Source organism: Podarcis melisellensis (genome assembly GCF_964234715.1).
Source record: "Podarcis melisellensis genome assembly, chromosome: 17".
Taxonomy (NCBI): Eukaryota; Metazoa; Chordata; class Lepidosauria; order Squamata; family Lacertidae; genus Podarcis; species Podarcis melisellensis.
The window spans coordinates 41,053,516-41,076,709 of NC_138534.1; the positions used below are offsets into that span (position 1 = coordinate 41,053,516).

General features: G+C 40.8%; 1 protein-coding gene across 2 annotated transcripts in view; it reads left to right on the forward strand.

The window, feature by feature from the left end:
* Nucleotides 1-23,194, forward strand: part of GSK3B (glycogen synthase kinase 3 beta) — a 63,541-nt gene that overhangs the window by 11,690 nt on the left and 28,657 nt on the right. For both annotated transcript variants that reach the window (XM_081894504.1, XM_081894505.1), the window contains exons 2-7: nt 8,464-8,657; nt 12,923-13,006; nt 14,215-14,325; nt 19,658-19,788; nt 20,743-20,849; nt 22,948-23,045. In XM_081894504.1, coding sequence (XP_081750630.1) covers nt 8,464-8,657; nt 12,923-13,006; nt 14,215-14,325; nt 19,658-19,788; nt 20,743-20,849; nt 22,948-23,045 — 725 coding nt within the window. The remainder of the gene's footprint in view (nt 1-8,463; nt 8,658-12,922; nt 13,007-14,214; nt 14,326-19,657; nt 19,789-20,742; nt 20,850-22,947; nt 23,046-23,194) is intronic.

A 23,194-nucleotide genomic window follows, 5' to 3' on the forward strand; every position in this document is an offset into this window, starting at 1 on the left:
ATGTAAGGAAGGGATTCATCTGTACTTCTAACTGGATGTCATCCTACTCAGGGCACTGTCAATAAAAGGAGGCTTACTATCTCTCCTCCCTGACAATGAGCCACGTCAAGCGGACAGAGAACATTCAGGTGGACTGGCTGAGCAGACCACTGCTAATGCCTGGGCTGGAGCACCTCTGTAGACAGATATACAAGAAAATGTGGCACAAAATGAAGTGAAACTATTCACATCTGACTCAAACCACCAACTCAGAAGATGCTTCATCAGAGTCCCATCCCACATGGTGGAAGGGATGGATGCCTTTCATCTGACCCCCTTACTTGCAAGTTTGCTAAAGAAAATATGGCTGGAGAAGACAGAATTCATTTTAATAGTACCTGCAGTGCCTCAGTGCCATTTTAGCCAAGTCAGCTGTGGTTCTCAGATATATTGTGTCTGGCCATAGCGCTACCATAGATTCTGCCAGCACATCAGGAGCTGCTCAAACATCCACTCAGTATGGCTGAACATGACCACCTGAAAGACCACCGGGAAAAGACTCACAAAGGGGTGGATTGCTGGACTATAATTCCAGCATTTTTTGCCTCCCACAAACCAGTCACCCCTGTGGTTCTACCTGGGAGACCTTCTTATGCTGGTACAAGAAGAAACACAGAAGCTCTTCCAAAGTGCCACTACCAGAAATTGTACTGTTCCTACAAGATGGGTTCAAATTGGGTCTCAAACCAAACATGTTGAAAAGACAGGTTTCAGCATTGTCCTCGATCCTATCTAGATATTCATCGGCTCACATCCTTATCTCAAGCAGTCCGTGATACAACATAGGTTCCCAACATGGGATCGACATACTGTCCTGATGGTCTTATCACACCTACTGTTCAAGCCCCTGAAGGAGGTGCCACTCTGAATCCTATTGTTCAAAGTGCTGTTCCTGGTTTCTGTGACCTCAGCAAGACTCATGTCTGAACTTGGGACTTTGTCCATCTTAAAAGAATTGTGTATCATCTATAGAGATCTTGTAGTATAATGGACTGATGCTACCTTTATACCAAAAGTTAACTCCACATTCCACAGTCAACAGAACCTTATAGATCTGACATCATCATCATCATCATCATCATTAAAATTTGAATACCCTGTTTGATCTGAAGATCACAAAGTGGTTCATAACATAAAATACAAAATGAATACACAACAAGCCTCTTCATTCATCCCTTTGTGGTGTACTGGAATGCTATGCAGTAGTGCCTAGTCATAGTTTTCCTTTTTTTTTGAACTGGAAAGCTATGATTGCCAGCTTCAAGACAAGCAAAGATCCTGGGCCCCCCCCATCAAGTGGACTAGAAGCAAACTGTGGTTTGAAATTTGTTTTAAGATTTTGGCTTGTTCCTCAATTGTAGCCCAGACTCAAGAAACTCAAATATACATGCTAGGTGCCAAATGATTCCTTAAACAAGGGTAACAGTTGCAAAAATGGAATGCCTAGTTGCCATTTTGGGGCAAGATGTTTTCAATATGACTTTTTGATTTCTAAAATTCATTCTAATTGTGCAGATAAAATATAACTGATAGAATTCTCCAGATGGTGGAGATGTCAGAGGCCATCTTGGTGACCAGGCTTCTTCACTTGGTCGCAAGTGGTTGATAGCCAGATGCAAACAGTGGCGGAGCTTCATGCTCTGGCACCGGGGGGGGGGGGGGCAGAGAGTAGGCGGGGGTGGGGCTGGCACATGTCCTGGGGGTGTGACACGCCACCCGCAGGGGTGTGGCATGCGTCCCGGGGGCATGGCACCCAGAGTGTGGGACGGGGCAGCCGCGATGGCACCCCCACTGGGATGGCGCTGTCGGGGGCGGTGCGCTCCCCCCGCACTCCTCTTCCTCGGCCAGTGGATGCACATCCGCCTGGTGCCTGGCTAATTTCTAACACTGCTGTAGCCACATTTCCCCATAGTTAGACAAGCATAGAATTATTAATAATTAGAATATCCCTGGTTTAATCATAGTTTGCCTGAAGAGCAAAAGCCTTGTTCATCTTGTGGATTATTAAGATATCTGAATGAAGCCATAGTCATTTTATAATCTATAATGTTTATTTCACATATAGAAGTGAGTTTTGTTTAGGGATTTTGTTCTGTATTTCGCCTGTAAAAGATGTCAGAATGTCTCATAAAGTATGATCTGAGAATAACTGATTTATATAGCTTTGAATCTGAGGAGAAGTGTAAAGCCAACTGCCTTCACTAAAGTGGTTAATTTTGAATGGTGAAATTGCTTGAGTGTGGCCTGAATGGCAGGAATAGGCTGACCCTACAATTTTAGGGTCTGCTTTTTCTCCCTTTCTGGAATTCCCATGATCCATTGATTGGCATGCATTTAAATTTACAAAGCAAAAAATTTTAAGATTTCTTCACAGTTAAAACATAAACTGATCCTGAATTTTCATTCAGACCAAAGCCAATCTAGTCCATCTTTTCTCCCACAGTGGCCAGTTAGGTGCTTTTGAGAAGTTCACAAACAGGATTTAATGATAATAGCAATCCCCTACTGTTTATGTCTGGTGTCTGCTATTGAGGTTCCATTTGGGGCTATTATTGCTATCAGTAGGCATTGGTAGGCATATTCAGTAAGGAAAAGTAATTTTTTGAAGTAATCTTAGGGCTAGAAACACATTCTGTTCATCATGAGCCTCTTCTTCCTTCCAACTCCAAAATGGAAATGGGGGCGAGGTTTGTTGAGCGCTGTAGTATTCTGCCTCCCAACTTTTGAAGCAAAGGAAAAGCAGTTCATATGACAATAAAAACTGCAAGAAGGAAGGAATGTGGTGCTTATGCGTTGTTTTGTAAGTGTCCCAGCAACCAGCATGCACTAGACCTGGAGTCCCCACCACTAGAATGGCAGCAGAAACTGCACTATCATAAACATCTCCCTTGGCATCAAGGCCCTCTGCTTTTCCTAATTTTAAAAAATGTAGATGCTTAATTCTGCATGGAGCTGAGTATGTGCCCAATTAACCATGTTGGGTTAAGCACCTGCTCATATATCTCTGGCACTGAAATCAACAGGTCTTAAACATGCTTAACTTTAGCTTGATAATGTCCCAAGTTTGTAGCCAGTTCTATTAGAACTGTCTTTCTTAAATGGAATGAGAAGGCATGTGTGTAGATAATCCTAGCTACTGAAAAGTGGTTGTGTTACTAATTAGGCAGAATGCCTGTCCATATTACTGGACAGTGCTGCATAAACATAAACCTGCATGTCCACATGCTAAGTATCTTGATAATACTTTTTTGTGAACTGAAAATAATTGCTTTGGGATCTGCCAAGAATACCTAAAAAGTCTGGAAAACCCTTGGTTGCTGATAACCTATGTACAAATACTTTTTAATATATTGTCAGGATGCTTTTTTCGGGTGTGTGTGCTGTGCAATACTTGGGAAGCCAAGAATCTCAATGATTCTGTGTAGTCAATGTGCGTGAAAGAGGAAAAAGAAAATTTTGTTTTAGAGCAAGGTTAGGAAACATGATCTGGCCAGTGAGTGAGATGCTTACCTCTCCTTTCACATGCAGGCCACCTGTAAATCACTTGACATCATTGCATAATCTGTTAAAAGTTCAAAGGAGTTTTGTACAATTGTCAATCTGTTGTTTGGTGGTTATAGCAACCCCCTTTGAAGCTGTGCTTTCAGCACCAGTCATCTGTAGGCCTGGGCGAAATATCGATATATTGTCCAAAACCGGTTTGAAGTCGTGATATCATTTTGTGATATCTGTTTCATAATTTTTGACCTGGCCATATATCGCGAATCATGGTATGTGTCTTTGTGCCATGCAAAAAATACAGTGGGGAAAATGATGAAGCCAGCCAAAGCTTCTCTTGATTCCTGCAGCCCCTGTTAACTCTGCCGACTCAACTCTCCCCTGCCTCATGCAGGGGGCAGTGAATCACAAGAACAAGTGCTGGCAAAAATCACAATGCAGGAGAAACCTTGAAGTCAGCCAATGCCTCTACATCCTTATTTTGGACATCATGATATGTTGGTACGTATATCACGATGTTTAACTGATGGTATGTCACAATGTTGAAAACCAGATACCGCCCAGCAAACGTCAGTTAGCTCATCCTTGGTTAAAGAGAGATGTAATGAGTCCTCCAAGGACACTTCCTGGAGGAATGGGGTGGTTTGGGGGGAGTCTGATCTGGCGAGAGCTCTAGTGGGTAGGGGTTTATGGTTATGGCCGCCAAGACATGGATGATGTAGGGGAAGGTCCTAGTGGCATTGGATGGGGGGAGATTTGGATCTCCAGGAGGCCTTGAATGAATTATCTGTGGGTCTTCTGGGTGCTTCTGTACCTTTCCTTTCAGGGATCTCAAAGGACACAGTGACGCCAGTGGTGGTGCAAGCTGACACTGCATGTTTGGCCAACTCAGAGGAGTGCCTAGCCGGCACAGTGTGGAGTGTATGTTGCTCGTTGAATCAGCAGCTTAGCAATGCCTGGTCATATAACTTAAAGCTCTGTTGTGCCTTATTTTGTCACCTGTAGACCTATGTTTGGGCACTGTGCTGAATTCCTGAATAAAACCTGGTTGTGGTGAAAGCTCAAGTTCTGAATTTGATGAGTGGAGCCAGGACAGGAGGCGCCTTAAAGTATCTGCGGGGGGGGGGGGATGTCCCTAAAATGGAGCATTTTTGCCTTTGTGGAAAAAACTTCATATAGCTTCCTCTGGAAAGAAAAGAAAACCCTCATTTTTTCTTTCTTTCTTTCCAGGGGAAGCTGTTTGCATTCAAAGCATTGGAGGAAGCACTTTGAATACAAACTGCTTTCTGTGCAGCTGATCTCAGTTGATGGTTGGGATTTCAGCTGTGCAAGGTTCTTTTCAGGCTCCTACTATCAGCTGATCGTTGGTGCCTGCAGAGAGTCTTTGAAGCACTGACAATCAGCTGATAGTTGAGGCTTCAAAGTTCTCTGCAAATCCCTTTTGACACAGCTGCAACTTTGCTTGCCCCAGTGGTTTTAGTAGGCGTATTCTACTAAAATTGTAGTCATAAAGGTGCATACTGTGGTAGGATTAGGAATGCTTGTTAGTGGCATGCTTTCTGTTAGAGGTTTCTCAGAAAATAGTTCAGATATTGAAATAAAACATTGAGCTTACCCCTCAATTATGTTTATTAAGTATATATGAGCATAGTAATTCAGACATTAAAAGAGTTACTAATATTTCTAATAGCATCCTACCGATAGTTCAAAAATAGAAGAACATGGAATGCCTGGACTTGTCACTGTTGTATCACAATGTATGGGATGTAGCCATTGTGGACAAACTAACACATCAGTTATGAGTAGTTGGGAGCAAGGAAACTCTAGATTAGTTTTTTGCTATTTTCACACCACACCAAACAATAATATGCCCCTTCCTCAGTGAAAACTTGATCTGGATGTTGCATTAAGTGTCTTTTAAGAAACAGGACTCTTTCATAATACAGTTTCTCCTTGTTTCCAGGACCAGCGGGTCTGGACGGAGCGGCAGGGCCGGAGATGAGTGATTAGTGAATTATAAACATTTTTATTTGAATGTATGAGGAATGGATATTTTGTACCTATACTGTATGCATATTGTTGATTTTATGCTTTATTAGGTGGCAACATGTCCACCATCTTTGTCTGTTTTTTAAAATGTAGATTTATTAATAAAATTGGGAAATGACTTAGGAAATAAAGTGGAAAAGAAAATTACATACTTAGGAGTTTGGATTGCATCTAAAAATCTGAACTTATTTCTAGATAACTATAACAGTGTGTGGACCGAAATTAAAAAAGACTTTAAAAAATGGGAGCAAACGAATCTGTCATTTTTGGGTAGAATATCTGTAATTAAAATGAATGTTCTCACCAAAATGATATTTTTATTTCAATCATTACCGGTAATATCCAACTCCAATTGCTTTACACAATGGAAAAAAGACATACTAAACTTTCTATGGCAAAAGAAAAAAAAACATAATATAAAATATAAAATATAAAATACTAACAGATGAAAAACATGAGGGGGGGTTTGCTTTCCCAGATATGAAATTATATTATGAAGCAACCTGTTTAAGATGGATGAAAGAGTGGATCAAATTGAAGGGTGTAAATATACTGGTGCTGATCTGATCTATGGGTGGCACGTATATAAAGGTAAAGGACCCCTGACCATTAGGTGCAGTCATGACTGACTCTGGGGTTGCGGCGCTCATCTCGCTTTATTGGCGGACTGGTCATGTACAGCTTCCGGGTCATGTGGCTGCTTCTGAACCAGAGCAGCTCATGGAAACGCCGTTTACCTTCCTGCCGGAGCAGTACCTATTTATCTACTTGCACTTTGATGTGCTCTCGAACTGCTAGGTTGGCAGGAGCAGGGACTGAGCAACGGGAGCTCACCCCGTCACAGGGATTTGAACCGCCAATCTTTTGATCGGCAAGCCCTAGGCTCTGTGGCTTAACCCACAGCGACACCCACGTCCCTATTTCTCGTATAAGAAAACTAGGGTTCACAAGGGATTTTTAAATCATGTGTCTGTCTAAGGTCTGGATGAGGCATAAATATATTTTAGAAAGTAACACTCCTGGTTGGTGAAAGCGGTTGCAGTAAAAAGGATAAATATGGATATGATCTGGGAAATGGACAAAGACCTCCTTGAATATAAAATGGCAACATAAAACTAAGAGATAGGGAGGAGCTGTCAAAATTGGATACTTGACTGGTTTCAATACTTCCAAACAAAGCATATTTTTAAAAAAGATGAAAATGATTTGTACAAGAAGAATCAGAATGTGAAAAAGTGATTTTAGGGTCTAACAAAAAAAATAAATCTCTAAAATATATAAACTATTGCTAGAAAGGGAGACTAAAGATGAACTTATAAAGGAGGCAATAACAAAATGGGCTATTGATATTAGGCATATTATTGAAATTGCTGAGTGGGAAAAAATATGGAATTCAATAATGAACTCTGCATGATCATATAAAAGAAAATATGCCAAAAAAATACAATATAGATGGTATTTGACACCAATGAAACTGACTATAGTGTATAAAAGAAGCTCAAAACTATGCTGTAAATGTCTAGAAGTAGAGGGTACATTTATTCATTTATGGTGGAAATGTTAATGAGCAAAGGAATTTGGGGAGATGGTGTACAACAAGTTAAAAAATATATTTAAATTCACATTTCCCAAGAAACCGGAAGCACTCCTTCTAGGCATACTTGGGAATGAGTTACCAAAGAAGGCTCACAGCCTATTTCTATATGCAGCAACAGCTGTGAGGATAGTATAGGCAAGATACTGGAAACAAATAGAGACCCCAGGGAAAGAACAATGGCTAAATAAATTAACTGAATATGCAGAGCTTGCCAGTATGACATCCAAAATAAGAAATCAAGATGACAAAAAGATGAGGAGTGAGTGAGAATATCTAGGGGAATATTTACAAAAAAATGTCCTCAAATATAAATTCCAGGTAGGGGATACTTTGTGACCAACAGTAGACAATATAAAATATACTAAAGTGTGGAAAATAAGATGAAAGAATTGATGCATATGCAGCTGAGCAAGAATTAAAAAGAACTGTCATGGAATGCTGAGTGGGAAGTCGAAAAGAACTACTGTATAAGAATGGAAAATGGTGTAATTGTAAAACTGAAAACAAAAAAAGGATGAGTTCTTTCCAGCACAGAGTTTCTGTTTGAGTGCTTCTGCAATGTTAACCTTTCAGTATTGATTTTATTATAGTATTTTTCAGTGCTCTGCATATTTAAAAGAATATGTTTCTCAAAGAAGCAACCCAGTTGAGTTCAGGTTATTTTCATAGTTGGCCAATATACTCTGTTGTAACTAACACTGAAAAACAATAAGGGAGCCCAAATCTTACTCATATTCTGCCAAATATAATGTAAGAACTTTTATCTTTTTGTGTTCTTAATCCTGATGCTACTGATAACCTGAATGCCAAATCTTCAAAGTCTTCAGAGAGAGGAAGCTAAAAGGAGAACTGGATAGGAATGCTTTTATCTGCAGAAAAGTAGAAATGTGTTACAGTGGGCATCATGTGTCCCAGATCTCTGACTTTGCACAGCAGTGTCCTTTTTTATCAGGATCTCACCTGAATAGCACTTTACAGGTTTTAGCCAGATACTCAAGATTTATTGCAGTAGTTTCAGTAAAATCAGTAGATCAATATTCATTGGAACAGTATAAGCAATAATAAATATGTCAGCTTATATTTCTCCATTTTATGAAAATAGAAAACTGCAAAAATAAAATATATATATTGTGGAACAAATAAGTAGTTGGAATACTCTTTTATAAGGAAAAAAGCTATCTCTCATAACACAGTTTTCTATATGGACATATACCTTGTGTGATATTTTATTTTGTAATAGATTTTTCCATATTAACTGTCTCGCTTTTTGTATATTCCAGGAGACAAAGATGGCAGCAAAGTGACCACAGTGGTAGCAACTCCTGGACAGGGTCCAGACAGGCCCCAAGAAGTTAGTTACACAGACACCAAAGTGATTGGAAATGGATCTTTTGGTGTTGTATATCAAGCCAAACTCTGTGATTCAGGAGAACTGGTTGCCATTAAGAAAGTTCTGCAAGACAAGAGGTTTAAGGTAAGTAAGAAAAGTTAAGAACATTCATGCTACTATTTATTCTGTTCTTATGAGTCAGTCCTTGATGAATGATGTTTCCCTAGGGAGTATATTGTGAGCATTGACACTGTAGTCTTATGATTGTATTTTTGTGCAGGATATATAGGAAGGAAGCTGGAAATTCTGCCTTTGAACTGTAATGCATTTTTTTTGACCTTGTAGTGATGTGATGACATCTCAACAATCAGGTGGAAAGAAAACTACTTTCTTAGTCATTTCATTTTTAAAACTTCAAATTTTTCCAATATATTAAGGTTGCACTGCTTCCTTTAGGCATGCTCATCCCTGGGTAGTTGGAGATTTCCCCCGGGGCAGTCTATTTCTTGCTGGGAGGGTGTCTGGATGAACCAGCAGAATGTGATTCTATTGTGCCCAGTCTTTTTATCTGTTGCCACCAGACACTTCTCCCATCGAGAAATTGGAGATTGTTCCAGCATCTCTGATCAGCAGTGGCTAAAGGACTCAACAGCTCCCTCACTATGCCAGCCTTCAGACCAACTACCAAGTAATAATACATTGAGCCAGTGGGAGATTTACCCCTGTCACTGCTTCCCAGGAATAGATGAGAATCTGGCTTTACATAGAAGCAGCTGAGTCACTCAACTGCTTATGAACCACACAGCTGGTGCAGTACACCTCTGCTGAGCAGATCAGCCTCCATCCAAGTCAGTAACAGAGATGAACCCCATGAGGCAGAGTGAAGCAACACGGAGGCATTTAAATTTCTGGTGATACTGCTGCACAGGGAAGGGGCAAGAAAAAGATGGTGGTTTCAAAGTTCCTGACCCCTTATAGCTCACCTGGTCCTTAGAAAGGGATCGGAACCAGCTGTTAACTGACCAACAGAGTGTGAAGGGACAAAGGGAACCGGGGCTTTAGCTTACAACTCAGTGCTTTCCCCAGGCATCCTGAGTGACAGAAGTAAGGACCTGGACAACTCATACACCTACAAACAGAAGACCAAAATTTGGGATTCACTATGTCCTTAACCCTTCACTTATTAGAAAATAAGCTTCATTGGTGTGCGGGGTCTGGAAGAGTCTTGGTCACTTCCTGAAGTAAAGGAGGGACAAAAAGATTCAGGGGGGGGGGGAATCAGGCTCTGCGATGTAATATGAGCAATCAAAATTAAAATTAACTCCAAGCAAGAATAGACTGTTTTGTATTTTATTGTGGGGTGGTGTAGGGTTTTATTGTGGAGGGTTTTGAGGTCTGCCTCCTCTCCTTGCTTGACCCAACAAACTCCAAAGCAAATTCCATATTTTTCGCTCCATAAGACACACTTTTTCCCTCCTAAAAAGTATGGGGAAATGCCTGTGCGTCTTATGGAGCGAATGTGTGTTCCCTGGAGCCGCATTGCCCAGGGGCGAAAAGCAGATCTTGCTTTTTTTTTTTTAAAGAGGGAAGGGGGTGTTGAAAGGAAGCTGCTGAGCAGCTGATCGGCAAGCGATCAGGAGGGAGATAAGGCTGCGGGTAAAGGAGGTTGCCGGGGGGGGGGGCGTAAAGATCGCAAACGTGCAAGGAGAGGAGACAGGAATACTAAAACAAGCAATGAGGAGAGAAATTAGAAGAAAAGGAGGAGCGAAAAACTGCTCCAGCAAAGGAAGAGATGCTAAAGCGAACAAGAGGGAAGGGGGTGTTGAAATGACGCCACTGAGCAGCTGATCGGCAAGCGATGAGAAGGGAGATAAGGGATGTTAGCGATAAAGGAGGCTGCCTGGGAGGGGGGGAGGTAAAAGCTCGTGGATTTTCGGGATTTTTGCATTGGGTCACCTCAAATTCACTATCAGATCACATATCATGTCCATGGCTACAGCCTGCACCAAAAAACCCATGCATCCACTGTTTCATGGGGCCACAGTGGTGCAAAAATGTGGTTACAAAGCACGGATCCAGATGGATTCTCAGGATTTTTGCATTGGGTCACCCCAAATTCACCATCAGATCACATATCATGTCTGTGGCCACAGCATGAACCACAAAAATCACACATCCACTGTTCAGTCAGAATTTTTTTTCCCTGTTTTCCTCCTCTAAAAACTAGGTGCATCTAATGGTCAGGTGTGTCTTATGGAGTGAAAAATACGGTACCAGGTTCAGGAGAGATGTTTTCTTTGGAACTGCAACAGAGGAGGAAATCCCTTCTTGGTTTCTGCTCTGATCCTGTTAATTATCAGCCTTCCTTGGCTTTGAAGTTTATGTTAAAAAAAACAATCCTGTAGGCTAGATAGAAAGACGTGTTTAATGTTACATGTAATTTGGCCCTGAAGTGGATTTGGAAATTATTTGTTGAAAGAGATCAGGGAAGTGGGATACATGGAATTATTCTCATTTTATCCTTGTACAGCCATATGAAGTAGGCTAATCTGCATGATAATGACTTGTTCAAAGCTACTGAGCTACCTTCATAGTTAAGCAGGGATTTAAACCTAGGTTCTCCTGAGGCCCAAATGAACAGTCTAATAGCTATTTTACTATTCTGGCTCTCTAATATGGGTTCCGAAAGTTTCATCTGATGACCAGCGTACATGCAGACTCAAGTAAATGTGTTGTTGCATGGAGTACCAAGAAGATATTGAGGAACCAGCTTGCTTTAATTGGAATTGACTTAGTTGTGTTCATTTGATTGTCTACCAAACACATATGAATATTTTTTATAAATGGAGGTGGTGTGGAATGTTCTTCTGACTGATATTTTTGCTCAGGTCCAGGTTGTTCCTGGAAGTGGGCTTTTGTGAAGGTACTAATTTTTTAACCGTCTGAAATGTTAATTAGCTATAACTAGCTAATTAGCTATAACTAGTTTAAATGGGCTAAGAGAGAGTAATAGGTCTCTGAAATGGAAGGATGAGCTGATGCAGAGAAACAGCCTGAAAAATAAGTAACAGGTAATCTTTTTATGCCAAGAGACACCTTTTTGCTTTTGAATTTGGAAGTAAGGATATTGCTTTGGATCAGGAAAGTGTCCTCTAATGCTGGGCTTTAAGGCTTTAGGAATAGCTTTAACTTGCCTATCTGCCCCCAAACTAAAGCTGGGGTCCCTAGATAGATACTCAAAGGTATCATGGTGCCCACCAAAGCCTTGTGCCCCTTCAGTTTTTAAATTATATTTGTGTGTTTTGGTTGGGGTTGTTTGCTTGTTCCATGGATTTGGCCTGTTGTATTTTTTTCTGTGATGGTGGTGGGGGTCCCTGAGTCCACCAGTCTTTTCTGTAAAATTGGTGCTTCACTGTTGCGAACTTTCCTTAGATTTTCAAATGTGCCCTCAGGCCCACCACAGTGGTAGAGCCCTGAACTAGAGAATGACAGAGATTGTCCCAGAGTCAATGCTAGTTTCAGGTGTAGCCTTACTTCTGTAGTGAATTAAAGTGCAAAATTAGATGAATTATGCACAATGGTGTGTGACACTGTCTAAGATTCATAAGCTTTTCTGAAAAGCAAAATATAGGTTAGCCATGCTGAAATGTTCTTGAATCCTTTCCTCATGCCTTCCACATACTAACGTAGTTTGACAAATGGAGTGCAGTGGGCATTACTAGAAAGAATTCCTTTTTAGTAGTCACACCCCGGTTGTGGAATGCCTTCATCAGATACGATCACTTGACACTTACATGGGGGGGTCTGTTCAGTGCCAGAGAAATACCATTTCAGTTCTCCAGACCATTTAGTCTTAATTATTTTAGTGTGTTTAAAATTATTAGCAGTAATGTAATATTCTGTTTGGTTCTGTCTCATTTTTCATGTTTATATTTTACTTCTTGAAGTTTTCGGTTTTTACAGTTAGCTGTCCAGAAAAACCTGGTTATTGGGAAGTATATAAATGGTGTAAATAAACAATTGTGTTTTAATGAGAGATAATTTATAACAAAACAAATGAGTTTAAACTCTTACATATGAAATTAATCTCCCTGCTGAAATATGAGGAGCTTCACTGGCATACTGCTGACTCGTGAAGACCCACCTGTTAGAGAAGCATTACCCTCAGTTCCTGGCTTGATCTATTTGTTGTAATTTCTATTTTAACTGTTACTCTGTTTTAATTGTCTTAAAATGTAGCATTCTAAATGTTTCGATAAAATTATATTACTGTTAATATTAATAATATATTTTTATACTTGGCTGTATACTTGCAAACCATTTAGAAGCCAGTTTGACACGTGAGCAGTATATAAATAAATTAATTGTGTGCCTTTGTAATATCTGCCAAATATTATTTTCTTTTTCAGAATCGAGAGCTTCAAATCATGAGAAAGCTCGATCATTGTAACATTGTCAGATTGCGCTATTTCTTTTACTCCAGTGGAGAGAAGGTACGTTTTGAGAGGCCTGCAGGAAGCAAATCATTTGGGGTTGTGAGATGGTAGCAGCTGAGTAGTGGAATCAGCAGTTGCTGGCAAACTTCAGGCAGTTGTGCATCCTCCTCCTCCTCATTCTTGTCACCATCCTACAAAAGTAGCCCTCAAAGTCAGAAGGTGGAGGAGTGAACCAACAGCGGCAAGGAGGAGTAATTTAATGAGAACTTGAGCTGGCATCTTCAGCACCCTCTTCTGGACAGGGAGACCACATTAAAAGAATCTTTTATAAAGAGAGTAAGAGAAAGATATAGAGAAGCTCAATCAGATGAATAATTGGTTAGAGAGACTCTGGTCAGGAGCTGTAGCATGTGGCAGGGTGGGGCAGTAGCGCTCATCTGATCTTTGGTTGCCCACATCATTGCTGCATACTGGGACGCAGGGGGCGGGGGAGCAAGACAGGCCCAGCAAAGGCAACCCACCACTTCTGCCAGTGTTTTTGCTCCACGCCATCTTTGCCGCTGCATGTCCCCTCCCTCTCACCCTCCCAGCAGGCAACAGTGACATCGGAGGCTAGAGCAGCAGTGCCCCACCCTGCCTTCTGCTACTACATGCTGATCATTTGGAACGCATATGCCTACAGAGGCAATATTTTAACTGTACCCTGTAAAATCTCAAATGTGCAAAATATCATTGCAAATGGCACTCATTGGGAAGGAACTGTTACAACCACGTGCCTCATTTAGGACACATTTTGCAGTTTCTAAATTTATTGGTTTCTTCTTTCCAGTCTTCCCATGCCATGCTTCATGGTACCTAGTTCTCATAAACACATCGTCCAGAAAGCCTGCCCTTCAATCTGTTACTAGTACTTGAAGATACCATGTCACCATATACTTGCATATGTTTTAAATACAGTTCCTTTTAAACAGATTAATACCTTTTTCAAGGGGTTGAAATATGGGTCAAAGGAATCCTACTACTTGCCTGGCCTCATTTGCACTGAAAAAATGTAATCAGCATGATATGGCATTTACAGACATGGTTGTCTTGTGCTACAAAAGTTAATGCATTTACTGGTATATAGTCTATGGATGTAAACAAGATTGTGTTTAAAAAATATATGGTTTCCCTCCTGTAAAAAGCGCCATAAAAATACCATACTTCTGGTTTCATATAATCTTTCTTCTTTCATCCCTGTCTTTTTTCCTTTTTCCCATTTCCAGAAAGATGAGGTATACCTTAATTTGGTTCTGGACTATGTTCCTGAAACAGTATACAGAGTTGCCAGGCATTATAGTCGGGCCAAGCAGACACTCCCGATGATATTTGTGAAGGTAGGTAAAATGAAACGATAACCCAGATGGTTGGTTGCTTGGTTGTTACATCAGATGTAGGGCAGCAACCAGGTTTAGATGTTCGCTGGTAGAAATGGGTCTGCTAATGCCCTTTGTTTCTTTCTAATGGCGGCCTCTTGCACATTGTGCAGTGTTGCTCTGGAGAGCTCCTTGGCCATGGAGACGCTTGGTTGGGGAGAGCGCTGCTACTGCAGAGGGGAAGCTCAGGTGTAGCATACGACTGCCCTCTTCTTGAAAGGAAGCGCAGCCTTGTCTGAGTGAGGGTTGATTTAGACACGCTGTTGTATCTACATGAGATTTCATAGCATACCTTTTTCAAGGGCTATTGCACATGGAGAGGGAAGTGTACAGATGATACGCGTATGTTTTTATTTATGCAGACGGCTGGGCTAGATGACCCTCGTGGTCCCTTTCAACTCTACAATTCTATGATTCTGTTAGGTTGCTAGGGGTTACTGCCCCTGCTTTCCAGCCCATCTCCCACCTGCCAACCCCTTTCCCCCTCCCTATACACCTCACCAAACTTTTATTAGTCCCCCCCCCCTTGCTGCATTTTAAAATACAAACTTCTCTTTATCACAGCAATAGCTGTGGCGGCGGCAGCCATGTTGGGGAGGGAAGAGGAGACTTTATCTCCTTTGTTCCCCTTAATTTTGCAAGCAGTGGCAGCAACAAAGGGTGTATGGGAAGATTGGAAAATTAAGCCCAACACTGATTCTTTCAAACTCCAAACCGAAAGGAGCAGTGCAGGGCTGCTCTCCCTTTTCCATCTCAGTCTGCTGCACTTATGAAGCTGAAGGCTGGCTTAGCCAGTCTACTTGTCTGGCATGCCGATACCCTCATTGGCCTGGGCCAGGGAGGTCCTGCCTCTATCTTCCTCCTCTGCCTCTAAGCTGCTGTGATGGCCCAGTAGCTTTGAGAGTCTAGTTCAGGCATGTCCAAAGTCTGTTTCGGGGGCCTAATCCGTCCGGTCGGTCGGTTCAATCCGGCCCCTGTGGCAGTTTTTCCTGGGGTAAAATAATAAAAAAGGTTAACAACTTTGGTCGGCCCTTTGGTCAGCCTTCATGGCTCTTCACTTCCTCAAATCTGGCCCTCTTTGAAAAAAGCTTTGACACCACTGGTCTAGTTGGTCATCATGCTGTAGCTGCAGCACTACCCAGTGGTGGCCCCATGAACTGCAGCATGATGACATCCTTACAATTTTATTACTTATATAGTTCTACAACCCATATGCCAAAATGGCTTCCATTTGCCATTTCCAATGGGTTTCCAGCTTATATAGCAAAGTGCCAAAAAACTAGAAAGACTGATTCTTGCAATATCTTGGAAGTACTGATAAAAAAACCAAAAACGACAAGGACTATTTTAGATATTGAGCAGGAATAGCTTTGTTGATTCTCTTCTGATGAATAGCTTCTGCTTGACATGTCCTGGCATGTGTTTGGACAATAAATTAATTGAAATTAGCGTCTCCACCCCCATCGTTCTACCCGGACACTGAGGTCCAGCTCCGAGGGCCTTCTGGCAGTTCCCTCCCTGCGAGAAGCCAAGTTACAAGGAACCAGGCAGAGGGCCTTCTTGGTAGTGGCGCCCTCCCTGTGGAACGCCCTCCCACCAGATGTCAAAGAGAACAACTACTACCAGACTTTTAGAAGACATCTGAAGGCAGCCCTGTTCAGGGAAGCTTTTAATGTTTGATGTATTAGAGTATTTTACTATTTTTTTTTGGGAAGCCGCCCAAAGTGGCTGGGGAAGCCCAGCCAGATGGGCTGGGTACAAATAATAAATTATTATTATTATTATGATGAAATATCTTTAGCACTTGCATTTGTAATAGCACACCATTAGCGTGACTGTTGCCTGTAACTCTTACAAGAACGCGGTTCTTAGTTCAGAAGCTGGATTAATGCAGCCTACTCCTCACTTGGCCTTCCTGTCTGCTAGGACTGAGGCTTCTTGGCCTTCACCTTTTCCCTGGGCAGTTCCTTATAAAGAGCAGATTCCAGTCCTCTGCCCCAATGACCCAGATGTAATAAAATTGCTTCAAATTTAGTAAGTAGTCTAATAGAGGTGAACAAACTGGAGAAAGACACTGCTGCCACCCCACCCCCCCGATCCTCAGTGTGTTTAAAGGGTGTGGATTATGTATAGATAGTAGAACAGAAAGAGTTAGATTAAAAACCAGAAAAATCCATAGATCTTTTTATTGTAACATACTCTGTTCTACTGTCCCCTTCTTATGAGCCATTCCAGTAATAAAACAAAGCTGTTATATTAGAAATGTGGTGTAATGTAATGATAATGCAGAAGGACCCACCTCTTGTTTGTTTGCATTTTTATTTTATGTTAATAAAAAAAGGTAAAGCAAGATGATGATGATGATAAAAGATAAAAAATACATTAAAATGTCACACATTAGGAACTTCCCTGAACAGGGCTGCCTTCAGGGTCAGATAAGCGATTCCACATTTGAGTTCTTAAATGCTCTCAGGTGGATGCCATCTGGACTTGGTGACATAAGAAGAGCCTGCAGGATCAGGCCAACGGCTCACCTAGTCCAGTATCCTGTTCTCATAGTGGCCAACAAGAGGCCTGTGGGAAACCCACAGGCAAGACTTCAGCACAAGGGTTGACAAGACAATATGTTATGATCGTTTTTACTTTGTTGGTAAGGCCTATAAGAGGGATGGGGGACCCTTTTGGCTCAGCAGGCCAGATAGGTATCTCTCCCCCCCCCCCGGCTAACTTTGACAGATGTTTGGTACCACCCACCTGCCAGTCAGGTTGACTCGTGGGTTTTGGGGGAAAGGCTCTTCTTTGCCAACATATTGCCCACAGGGAACATGCTGGCAAAGCAGCACTCAGCAGAATTGAACCCTGCCCATCACCCAGTGGCATCAGCTGTTTAACAGGTATGCCTGGTTTGGAGGAAATGGTTTGGCTCATTGGCCAGGAGTACAAGAACTTGGTCCCTTGTCTCTACAATTTGCCTCAGTTCCTCAGTTTCTTCAAAAGTTCAGGTGTATGGAGTCTCCCTTTATCTTCCATTGTAAAGACAGATGCAGATAAGTCATTCAGTTTCTTTCTCAGTCTGTTTATCCTCCTTTTGCACAACTTTAACTCTTTTCATCCTATGATCCAACTGGCTCCCTGGCCAGTCTCCTGCTACTCATGTATTTAAAGATTTTTGTCGTTTATTCTATTTTTAGCAACGTACTGCTCAGTCTTTTATTTTATTTATGTATCCTTTGTTGTCTGCTTAAATTTCTTTTGCTAGAAGAGGAAGTTTCCATTTCTGGAGTTAAACGTGACTGTGTTTGATTTTCTTGGCAGTTGTCCACTTACATATATGTTGAATTTGTTTGTACTGTGGTCACTTTTCCTGGCCGGTTTCAAAAGCACAGCTTGCACTAGCTTCTGTGTGTCTGCGTGCCACTTAAAATTAAGTTCAGGGCTGACTTCCCTCTGGTTGGTTCCATGACCAGCTAATCTATGGCACAGTTTTTCAGGATATTTAGACATTTTCCCTCTTCGTCATGCCTGGAATTATCCTCTGTGTGAGAATAATTGAAGCCACCCATTAGTAGGTGAAATTTAAATTCAAATATCAGGATTTAAATACAACATAAATATAATATAAATACAAATAAAATATAAATTTAAATATCAGGATGGAATGGTTCCTTAGAGTTCAGAAGTTGCAGTTATGGATTTGAGAAAAACTTAAACAAGCTTAAAACAAAATAAAAAAATTCCTTCCAGTAGCACCTTAAAGACCAACTAAGTTAGTTCTTGGTATGAGCTTTCGTGTGCATGCATGTGTATCTGAAGAAGTGTGCATGCACACGAAAGCTCATACCAAGAACTAACTTAGTTGGTCTTTAAGGTGCTACTGGAAGGAATTTTTTAATTTTGTTTTGACTATGGCAAACCAACACGGCTACCTATCTGCAACTTAAACAAGCTTATTGTATACCTACCTCTTTCATTTCTCTCTTATATTTTAATGGTAGTAGATCATGCACCCCTGTTTCACATTTAGGACAGATAAAATAAAAATCAGAGAATTAGTTAGGAATTTGAAACGGGGATGGATTTAGATCATTTTAGGTCCCTGGTTTAGTCACCAGTCTCCTTCCCATTTGCTGACTGCAAAAATAGAGTATGCAACTCTCCTTGGAGATCTTTGGATGCTCTTGGTGTGGCTTGAGCCAAACGGCTTTTCTTCCCTGTGTCTCCACAGGTAACAAACAACTAATAAGTCTAATTGGTAAGAAATATTGTCCCATAGCTCTGGAAGAGAGTGAAAGACCCCTCCTATTAATGAGGCAGGGTATTTGTGGGGACTCCAATAAGTTGTTTTTAATGTATTTTGACCCAGTTCTCAGATGACTATCCCCACAGTAGAACTCCCTAAAAGAGCTGAGCTCTGTAACTTAGTTGTGTGAGAGAGCTCACCCTTTGTAATGCCTCTCTCACTTGTATTCACTTTCTGGACATCATAGAGTCTATATGTGGTCCAGGAAATACTGTATAGAACAGTAACCCAAAGTATTTAATACTCTTTACCTGTTCTGGAGTTTGACCATCCAATAACTGACTCTTTTGTGTAGACTAAGATGGAGCAGTCTTTTATCAACAATGACATTACTCAGTTGCAGCCATAGCTTGTCTCTGGGGGAGCAAATCAAACGCTGCCATGGAATCTGAAATGTAACTTGTTCATAATAGATACTAAGCTAATTGTTCTTTAATTGTCCCCATTGTCAGCTGGGCCTGTCTTAAAAATATTTTTGTATTTCCTGTTCCCTTCGATTTTCATTCTTTTTTATTGCATGTAAATATTTTCTCAGCTTTCCACAGTACTTGTTTTCATAAAATTTGAAATAGTATTCAGCTTTTCTCTATTTTTATAAATGAGGAGGAAGTGTTAAACCTCTTTGGATTTGATACGGAGTAGTGTTAATTAGTTTAATTGATAAAATAACTGATGAACTAAAATTTGCTATTGTCTAATCTTTCTAATAATTTTATACTTCTGTTTTTTATTCTGCTACTGTTTTGATCGTTTCTATTATTAAGCTGCTTTGAATTCTGAAGTGGAAGACAAGTGTGAAAGAAATAAATAAAACACAGAATACATTTATTATCAAAAAAAGGACAGTGTTTGGACATTACATCAAAGTGTTGATTTTAACCATATTTTTAGTTGTCAAGCATTATAGAAAAGTTAGTATGTTAAACCTCCTGCCATGTTTTAGTATGGAAGATAATACAGTATTTATTTTAAAATCTCTTATTTATGTTCCAGTTATACATGTATCAACTATTCCGAAGTTTAGCCTATATCCATTCCTTTGGAATATGCCATCGGGATATAAAACCACAAAATCTTTTGCTGGACCCCGACACAGCTGTCCTAAAACTTTGTGATTTTGGAAGGTAAGTGTCTCTGGCAAAAATCAGTCCAGTTGAACAAAGTGGGGGGGACGGACAGTGGTGTTTATCCTGAGCTCCATTTCAGTAGTTGTGGTTATTCTGGCTTGCATGACAAGGCCGCTGCCACCTATAACAGTATTACACTTAATTTTGGAAATGAGCAAAGTGTGCGTGATTGCCTCTGTTAAATTTTCCATGGCTGAGTCATGGCGGATAGGTATGTATATTGAAGTTTATGGTGAAGCAACAGCTAGGCCATTTTGTACCACGCATTAAGTCTTGTCGCAATAAATACATTCGTCTTGTGGCAAATATGGTCAAAGAAAATCTGTCTGAAAGTAAATATTTTAAAGACAGGCAAACTACACAGCGGCATTATTGTTACAGCATAGAAGTGAGGGGATGCAGGGCCAATATCTGCTTTGCTCAGATGCCAGTCGTCTCTCTCCAGCGGCTGTCACTTGGCAGCAGCCATTCCTCAGGCTGCAGGAGAGGACTTCATCCATAGACCTTAGACAGATTTAAACAGCATTGAGGACAAGATTGTACCTTGTGGTACATTGTATTGCAAAGGCCAGGAAGCTAAAACACAGTTAATGTGTTTCATGATGTCTTAACTCCCTCTGTCTGTTGAATGTGATAGCAGTGGTATCCTTTTCTGAATTAGATTCATAATGAGACGGAATATTTTGATAACACAGCTGTCATGCTGTTGTTAAAGATGTTGGGCCTTTTCTGTAGTTCGGATCCTGTGGTTCTGTTGCCCCTGATCCTAAACATCTGTGCCTTCTCCCAGACTTTGGGAAAGTGAAAAGGTATTATGCAACAGGAGGTCTACGTAGTGAAGAGCTGCAAATGAAGGTTCATCTTAAAGCAAAATAACATTTGTATGTTTAATTGCACTGCATGTTTTTGTTTTAAAAAATAACGTCTTCCTTTTTCTTTCCTCATGTCTAGTGCAAAACAGCTTGTTCGTGGAGAGCCTAATGTCTCTTATATCTGCTCTCGGTACTATAGGGCACCAGAGTTGATCTTTGGAGCTACAGATTATACCTCCAGTATAGGTATGTGTGTATTTATTTTTAAAATATTTATGTTTTATGTGATCAGAATGGTAGACTACACAATCGCAACTATCCTGAAATACAACAACAACCAAACCGCTTAAAATCTTCCTGTTGAGGAGCTATTATGGAACTCTGCACTTCCATCCCCCCCCCCAAAGCTACAGTTCACATGGATAGCCAGTATTTGCAATGAATTGTAGGTGACCCATGCTGTTCCATTATAAAACCAACCTGAAAATCAAGATAAAAGATTCTCATCTGCTATATTTTCAGCATCCTGTTAAATGGTGCTGAGGCAAATTCTAGTATTCAGGACCTTCCACCTCTGTTTCTGTGTGACACCGTGGCATTTTCTGATCCTTTTTTTTTGCCATATCAACAATGCCACCTTTGTTTATTTCTGCAGGATGCAAGCTCTGCTTTGTAGTGAGACAGCCCAACTATAGAAGGCATAAAGGTTACCCAAAGTCTGCTGCAGGGAAGTTTATGGCATCAGACCCTGGACTGGCATAGAGATTATTGGATTGATTAATTGCATATTTTACAAATCCTGCCAGTCCTCCAGTGAGCTGAGGGCAATGTACACGGCCTTTCTCTCTCAGTTCCTATCCTTGCAACAACACTGTTAAGTAATTAGACTGAGAAATAGCGATGCTGGTCCATAATTATCCAGTGACCTTCATGGATGCTTGAGGATTTGAATCTGGGTCTCTCAGTATAAATCCAGTTTGCTACCATGTTGCATTTAAAATGAGACATTTCTACCACAGGTCTAGAACAAGCAGAAATGTAAGAAGCGGAATGTCAGCCCTGATCCACCCATTATTTATTACATAAGTGAAATCTTCAGTTTTCTAGCTGATGTGGTCAGCTTATGTGGTCACCTGAAAATGCATCGTACCAGTTAATGAGTCCATTGCCTTATCAGTGCTGTTTCCTGAATCCTTTTCAGCTTTGCCACATCAAGCATTCCCTGAACCCTTTCCAGCATAGCAGGGTCATTCTTCTAACTGCTAGCTGAGGCTGATGGGAGTTGTAGTCCAAAACATCTGGAAGGCGCCAGATGGGGACGGCTTTTCTAACCTGTACCTGGGACTGAAGCAGAGTACTCTGCACGCGATCTTGTCAGTGTTGGTAGAGCAGCACTCTTCTCTCTGAAATACTGGAAACTAGGCTTCTTGTCTTGCAGCCTAAAAAGTGACTTTGGCTTTCTTTGCCACAATACCGTATTGTAGACAATAGTGTGCAGTTGTCTTCATTGAAGCCAGAATGTACAATGCCTTCCTCCTCTTTTGAGATTTTAGTTTTACATTGTATATAGAAACATTTTATTTATTTATTTATATTACATTTATATTCCACTTTTCCTCCAAGGAGCTCAAAGTGACATACATAGTTCTCCCCCCTGATTTTATTCTCACAAAAACCCTGTGAGGCAGGTTGGGCTGAGAGTGTGCACCTGTCCCAAGGTAACCCAGTGAGCTTCCTGATGGTGTGGGCATTTGAACTGTGGTTTTCAGGTCCTAGTCCGACACTCTAACCAATAATGGCTCTGTGATATTGAGTAATATTTTGTTACTAAAAACACATTTTTAAAAGAACCACACATGTTGAAGTTACCAGGGAAGAGCATTGGGATGTTGTTAGAGAGGAAGGTGGTGAGCCAAGGCCTCAAGGTCTGAAATGAGAGTGAGTGGGAATGTGAGCAGCAGCATGGAGATGCAAATGGAAATATCTATTGAATAGAATGAATTTCATATTAGAGGAGGGGTGTGTGGAAACTGGCAAAATCTGAAAAGAACACCGGCACCGTCTTACTGAGTTACTTTTGTATATAATTTTGCTTTGCAAGTTTAGACCTGGTACAGATTCATATAGGGTAGCATTTGTATGAACGTTGTCAGTGCTTCTCTGCAGCGGCCTAAATGCTTACCTGGTAAAGTAAGCCTTACTGTTCTGTTTCTATTTCTATTTATACTGTGTGTGTGTATATATATGTGTGTGTGTGCGTGCATATATAGAGAGAGAGAGAGTGAGAGAAAATGGATATATGTAACCCACAATATCTTCCTGTGTTTCTTCCCCCCTCCCCCAGATGTTTGGTCTGCAGGCTGTGTATTGGCAGAGCTGTTGCTAGGACAACCAATTTTTCCAGGCGACAGTGGTGTAGATCAGTTGGTGGAAATAATCAAGGTATGAGGGGTTTTTATTATTATTTGGGCATCATTTTAAATTGGAAATGAAATAATAGTAATTTTAATGTAACTCTGGTTTATATAAAACCCTTCTTTTATTTAAAAGTAAATATGATACTGGCTTTTATTTTCCAGGTAAGTAAATAA